This window comes from Ctenocephalides felis, unplaced genomic scaffold (genome assembly GCF_003426905.1).
Source record: "Ctenocephalides felis isolate EL2017-DRISC unplaced genomic scaffold, ASM342690v1 CF-g0.4_SCAFFOLD_01492, whole genome shotgun sequence".
Taxonomy (NCBI): domain Eukaryota; kingdom Metazoa; phylum Arthropoda; class Insecta; order Siphonaptera; family Pulicidae; genus Ctenocephalides; species Ctenocephalides felis.
In genome coordinates, this window is record NW_020537646.1 from 34968907 (window position 1) to 34975659 (window position 6753).

Sequence of the window (6753 nt, forward strand, 5' to 3'; positions counted from 1 at the left end):
ATGCACTCACAATTGAATGGAACACCTGGCGTAAATTGCATTGAAAACAATAAACTAATTGTCATCAATGACTTGGAAAAAATCTTGCACGTCATTTGATTTACAAGATTTCTAACATTTTAGAACTATATAAGTTTCTGCCAAAGCCACCAGAAAATCGTACTGTCCTGGTTGATTTAGTGAATTAAGCAGTAATTGATTCATTGTGTTTCTAATTATCAAAATGCGTCTTTTTGTTGTTTTTAGCTATTATTGTGCCCTTGGCAGTTCAAGCTACAAAAGTTTGCAAAATGTAAGTAATATAGTTTCATATCAATAATTGTTATTAACTTCGAAAAAAACAAGTTTAAGCATTCGTCAGAAAATCACATTGCTAATTTTATTTCTTCTCGATAAGTCCTTTTGAACCACATTTTTCCAAAACGACTGTACAGATTTAAAAAATTAAGACCTATTCAAAAAGAGTTACATTAAAGAAGTTCATCAATATTAAAAATAGAGGGCAATGTCAAAATTTAAAGTTTTGTGTCAATTTTAAAAGCTAAAAAATGATTATTCATTTATTTACATATATCGGACTGCTTCTACAACTGGCCTGAAAGCCATTAACACCTAGTTTCAAATTTTGTTAACCTTATCCATTATCATCGAATAAATACAGGAAATTCATTAGTTGTGACAAATTATGTAATAAAATTATTTATTGCAATTATTCTATTCTAAAACTAGTGGCGTTCGTATTATATATGTAAATGCTTTAGCCTTGCAATCACAGGGTTATGAATTCAAAACGTGCGCTACGTACTAACTGATATCAAGCAGTAGTAATGTCCGTTTTCAATTATAGACCCAAATTATTTTCAAATTTTATAAGATTGTTGCAACGTATCGCATCACACTTCAGAAGAAAAGTAAAATTTTCATCCCAGAAGAAAAGACATCCATTGGGTTGCCTTCTGATCGGTCTTTTTATTTCGCGGAGCTTTAAGCTTTGTTCTACCCTACTGTTAGAAAATAGTTCTGATTGCTCTGGTTAATATATTCTAAAGCTGGCAATATTCAAAGCTAACTCTTTTATAAAGAATTCAATAATTACAGAAAATTTATATTTACATTGAAGTATCAATCATCTACATAATGAAAATATTGAAAAATCAAACGTCAAAAAAAGTCAAACTTTAACAATTATACATTCTAGTACAATATTATTTTCAATAAAAAAGCATTTGTATTAATATTCATGATAATATTGACGCATTTCTGACGCATATACAAGTATCAAATGCGGATGCGATATAGTTAATAAATTACAAAAAAATGTAAAAAAATGTTTTATGTCAGATGTGTACAATCTTCTTTATTGTTTTTACCTATATATTATTGCCAATGAATAAATTACACTTTCTAATAAGATTTATCTGGAATTAAAAGTAGATCATGTAGCGCATTTTGAACGATATTAATTTATAATTTATTGATTTAACTATTTTACTGCGTGTCACATATAAAAATCGTATTTAGTTTATAAACATGGATTAAAATCTTAATAATTATGGTACAAATAAATTATATAATTATAATAAAAATTATAATAGCCTTTACATACACCCCAAATCTTTTGCGCTGAAGCCTTAATAATAAGTTTATATGAATTTTTTCTGAAGAAATGTTTATTTTCGTGTTTTAGGAAAATATAAAATATTTACTCTTATCATAAATACTTAAAATATTGCTGAAATTCATGGCAAATGAGTAATAATTATTTGATTAATCGGTTTAGAGTTTATTTTTTCCTTTTTAATTCTACATTCAACGCTATTGATTTATTTAATTAATTGATGATTTTTAGTACATTTTTTTTTTTCTTTCATTATGACTGAAATGTTGCAAGTAATTTAATTTTGTTGACACTAGGTTTGTAACATATGTACTGCACAAAATATTTATTAAATTAACAAATTAATCAAGATTGTTGCAAATATCTTTGAATAAATGTGTGGTATTTGCATGTTAAGTGTTAATATAAAATGTAATTCATCTTTGGTTACATAAAGAATGCAAATCTAAATCCATGTGTAATAAATCATAATATAACATAATAAAAAAATTATATTTATGGAGTTGTTACAGTGAAATTAATTAACTTGTCATAAACTTGAAAAGATAATAACACAAACGAAAATTTTTATTATTCAAAATTATAATAATATATTATATTAGCGATCTTGATTAATTTGTTAATTTAATAAATATTTTGTGCAATACATATGTAACAAATAGAGTGTCAACGAAATAAATTTCTTGCAACATTTTGGTCATAACAAAATAAAAAACACTACAAATCATCAATTAATTAGTTAAATCAATAGCGTTAAACTAAATCTTTGAGCAAAATTATGTTATTTACAAAAAATGAAAGTTTGAAATTAATATTAAAAACTCATTTGAGTAAAGTTATATAATAATTTTGCAAATATTAATGGAAAAATATATTATTTCAATTATGAAAAAATTCTAATTGATTTATTCAAGGAGAAAAAAAAATTCTAATCGCTACTGCTTATTACGGTCAACCCGATACCGAGCAGTAGCACTTGGAAATAAAGATTGAAAATAACTCTTCTTGGTAATTTCTGCATCTAATAAATAATATATGATTAATATCAGAGAAATTTCCATAATAAATAATTTATCAAATATCGATAGGATAAACGTTGGGCTATTATCTAAATAGAGCGTAAACAGCTTCATAATTAATTAAACATAGTTTTTTAGTGTATAATACATAGCAAAAATATTCATCAAACATGAGAATTGTTGAATCTTTTAACATTTTCACTACTGCGCACGCATATGCTGCGTGAGACCGTTGTTAATACCCAGACGCTGAGCGTAATAGGTGCATTCGATATATCCTTGCGCTTTAGAATTTTAAAATCTATTTCCAATTTCTATTTTCTAAATTTATCTTGTGTTGGCACTTTAATCCAGCCTTGTCAATTTCCAGCTCCAGTAATAATGGTTTTTATTTTATAAACCACGGTTTATTCTCCAACGATCCAACGATCGGTTTTTCTTTCGTGAAAAGTGATCTTAAAGAGTTATATTTTTTATTGTGTATTACAAAGCAAAAATATTTATCAAACTTCAACATGAGAAGTGTTAAATCTGTAAACATATTCACCATTGCGCACGCATATGTTGCGTGAAACGTTGTTAATAGCGAGCGCTGAACTGGTGCATTCGATATCCTTGCACTTTAGAATTTTAACTTCTATTTCCAGTTTCTAATTTCTGAATTTATCTTGTTTTGGTACTTTGATTTTATAAACCACGGGTTATTCTCCAACGATCCATCGATCGGGTTTTTTTTCGTGAAAAGTGATCTAAAAGAGCAGGTTTACTTTTTTCGCATTTCAGAAGTTGATATAATATAATGATAAAAATTGATATAATATCTGTTTCTAACAGAACAGATTATCACATTTAATTTTTACTAATTTCATTTTTGTTTAGCACAGGGGGTAGTATAAGCAACACAATGTGTTATAAGGGATGAATACCTATGCAATTGCGCTATAAATATTTTGCTCAAAAATATGACTTAAACTTGTTTGCTGTTTTTGGTGTTTTTATGTTAAACTGTAATTTATGATACTTTTCAAACTTTATATCACATACTGAATGATATATCATGTAGCCTTAAAAGATTGAAATCAATAGCGTTGAATACAGAATTTAAAAAAATTAAACTCTAAACCAATTAATTAAATAATTATTACTCATTTGCCATAAATTTTAACATTATTTCAAGAACATTTGGAACCTTTAATTCCTTGAAAATGTAATCCATCACATGACTTAATAAACGAATAACTTTTTAACAACTTCTTCCTTCATTTATAATGATGTACATATTTACACCATAGATAAACAAGTAGGGAAGCCTAGGTACGGTTGTGCCAGGGTACAGTGACAGTCGCCATAACAGCTAAACTATATATTTAAAAATCAACAACATCTGTTATACAAAAATTCTTGAAAATTATGCTGAAGATTAAATTACCTGTTATTAATGAAATTCATTACTATTTTAGGTGATCGGAATACGCCGCTCCCGGACAGCGTGGAAGTTGCCGGTTGCGACAGATTGCCTTGCTCTCTGAAACGCGGTACGGATTCCTTGACCGAAGTTAAATTGACTCTTCCGAGCGATACTGCTACTCTTGCACCATATGTGAGTAAGATATTTTCAAAAAGAACATTATTTACGGTTTTTTAAAAGATAAATTTAATTTTTATAATCAATATAACTTGAACTATTGCACAGGTAAAAGCCAAAGTCGGCGGTTTGACGGTTCCATATCCCCTACCTCCTCATTTAAACAATGCTTGTGATCATTTGAACGATGGCGCCCAATGCCCCTTGAAGAAAGGTGACCAAGTTACTTACAATCTTAAAGTTCCAGTACTGCAATCTTACCCTTCAGTAAGTATTATAACATATGAATTAATAATATATTCTTCTAATATTCAACACACATGTCATATCTTATATATAAATTCTTCTGTAATGATGTATGAAAGGATACTCCTCCTAAACGATTATTCGGATTTTGATAAATCTTTCTGAAGTTTGTTAAGGGATTTTTTTAGTCTATATGATTATAGAAATATAGATAGTTTGTAGAAATAAATGAACAAAATTACAAAAAACCGTTTAGCATTGTTTGACATTGAAAATATTTTAGGCATTGTTTGGCACTGAAAACAAATGAAAACTGTAATTTGCCAAAAATTTCAATTCACTTATAAGCTAAGATAAAATATATTCGTGATTATAAATAAGAAAAATGCATATATGTTTCTTCAAAGTTTTGCGCAATGCAAAACAGCGCTAAACAAGGCTCTTTACATGAAAATATTGGGGTTAAGAAAAGACGGCTAAGAAATTGGTTTGGTGTTAAAATTGAAAAGTCTGTTTTTTTACTAAAATATAAAACCTAACATTTATTTCATAAAGCCCAAATTAATACCACATTAATATTTCTTGCAAAATATATAAATCATATTTAATCATATTTAGTTAGCTTTCTGCGTTTTCTATGTTCTGCCTTTTTTGTGACAAAAGCATCTAATGGTGTTTCACCTTTTCTTTTGCATTGTTCTCTTAAAAGTTTTTTATAAACGAATGGAGCATTTTTAATACCAAGCCTTACATTTGAGCTCCTGTAAAATTCAGATCATTTTCAATTAATTGATTCATTATTTCTATGTCAGACAAACTCCTTTTTACAAATGTCATCAAAAGTCCTTTTTGCTCTTCCTCTGAATCACTGCTTTCAACATTTTTGTTTTCTTCTTGTTTTATCAATTTCTTGAGCTCATCATTAGAAGGAATGCGCAGCTTCTTGAAGTATGTATTTCTTCGACATCTTCCACATTTAACCCTTCAAAACTTGGGTTCAAATAAAAAAGCGCTAAATCAAAACAGCGCTAAAGGAAACGACGTTATACGGGGTATTACTGTAGGTTATAAGTTCCTTACGAATATCTTTGACTAATTGCTTCATTTGATGTCATTGTTTTTTATAACCATTTATATATTAAACCTGCAACCAAGAACTTGATACAGATATATTGATAATCAATATTTTATTAAAGTTAAAATTTTTGTATTATTCTAATAATTATAAACAATAATTAAATTTTTTGTATCATTGGTGGGAAACCATTATGTTGAAGTAATTAGTGATTAAATCATATCAATCTAAATTATATGAGTTATTTAAGAGCATGTCTAATATATCTTTTATAAATTTATTTAATTTGTGATTTATTTTATATTGATATGAATTCATCTTACACTTTCAGATAAACTTGGACTTGATGGTGTCACTTGTGGATGACAGTAATGAGTCAGTAGTATGTTTCAAGATCCCGTGCAAGGTTGTATAAGTAGCCAAAATAATTTTTGAATTGTTATTGATGGAACAAAATTAAAATAATAAAATAGATATTTGCATACAACATTTTATTGTATTTGATATATTATGGGTATTGCAACATTATCAGCTATTTATCTATTTCCAGAATGGCAAATATAGAAAACATTTTTCAGTGATCATAGTGTTGATACTAAATTCAAGAGCATGTACACAATATATATATATATATATATATATATATATATATATATATATATATATATATATATACTGTTGCGTTTTTGCAAAATGTTTGAGTTCATATTTATCAAAGTAGTTTAGGTGATAAGTTTAAGGTGTGCCCTAATTAATAAACCTAAATGAATAAAAGTAAAATTATATTTGAGAGCTTTTTCAGAAAGACAGTAGCAAATTATCCCACAATGATTAAAATACAGCATAACATAGAAGTGCTTTAAGGATTTAAAATTTCTTGCAATTTCGGAAGAAAAAAAGAAACTCTCAAATGCGAAACGCCGATAAACTCATTTTACATTAACGTTGATAAAAACCGCTTGTATATTATTTTATCAAAAAGCTGTATGTTTTTAAATATGGCAATAATTTCATTTCTATAATAGCAATATATAAATTCCACAACGTTTTGATTAATTTACTAAAAGCCAACAATTTTTATGACATTTCTGAATATATTAATTTTGACTTCAAGAAATACAGTGGTACCATCCCCTTCATATTATAAATATCTATTGTTATTAATTATATGTGATATCTTACAAATACAGTAATTTTTGGCTATAACTGA

The 6753-nt window shown here is 27.3% G+C and overlaps 1 protein-coding gene across 1 annotated transcript; it reads left to right on the top strand.

Annotated features, from left to right (window-relative positions):
- The first annotated feature begins 223 nt into the window (after nt 1-223).
- LOC113371177 (NPC intracellular cholesterol transporter 2 homolog a-like) lies at nt 224-6017 on the top strand. Its single transcript, XM_026611819.1, has 4 exons — nt 224-296; nt 4098-4237; nt 4331-4489; nt 5875-6017. The coding sequence occupies exons 1-4, from the start codon at nt 224-226 to the stop codon at nt 5956-5958; spliced, it is 456 nt and encodes a 151-aa protein (XP_026467604.1). The 3' UTR covers nt 5959-6017.
- Nucleotides 6018-6753: the final 736 nt, after the last annotated feature.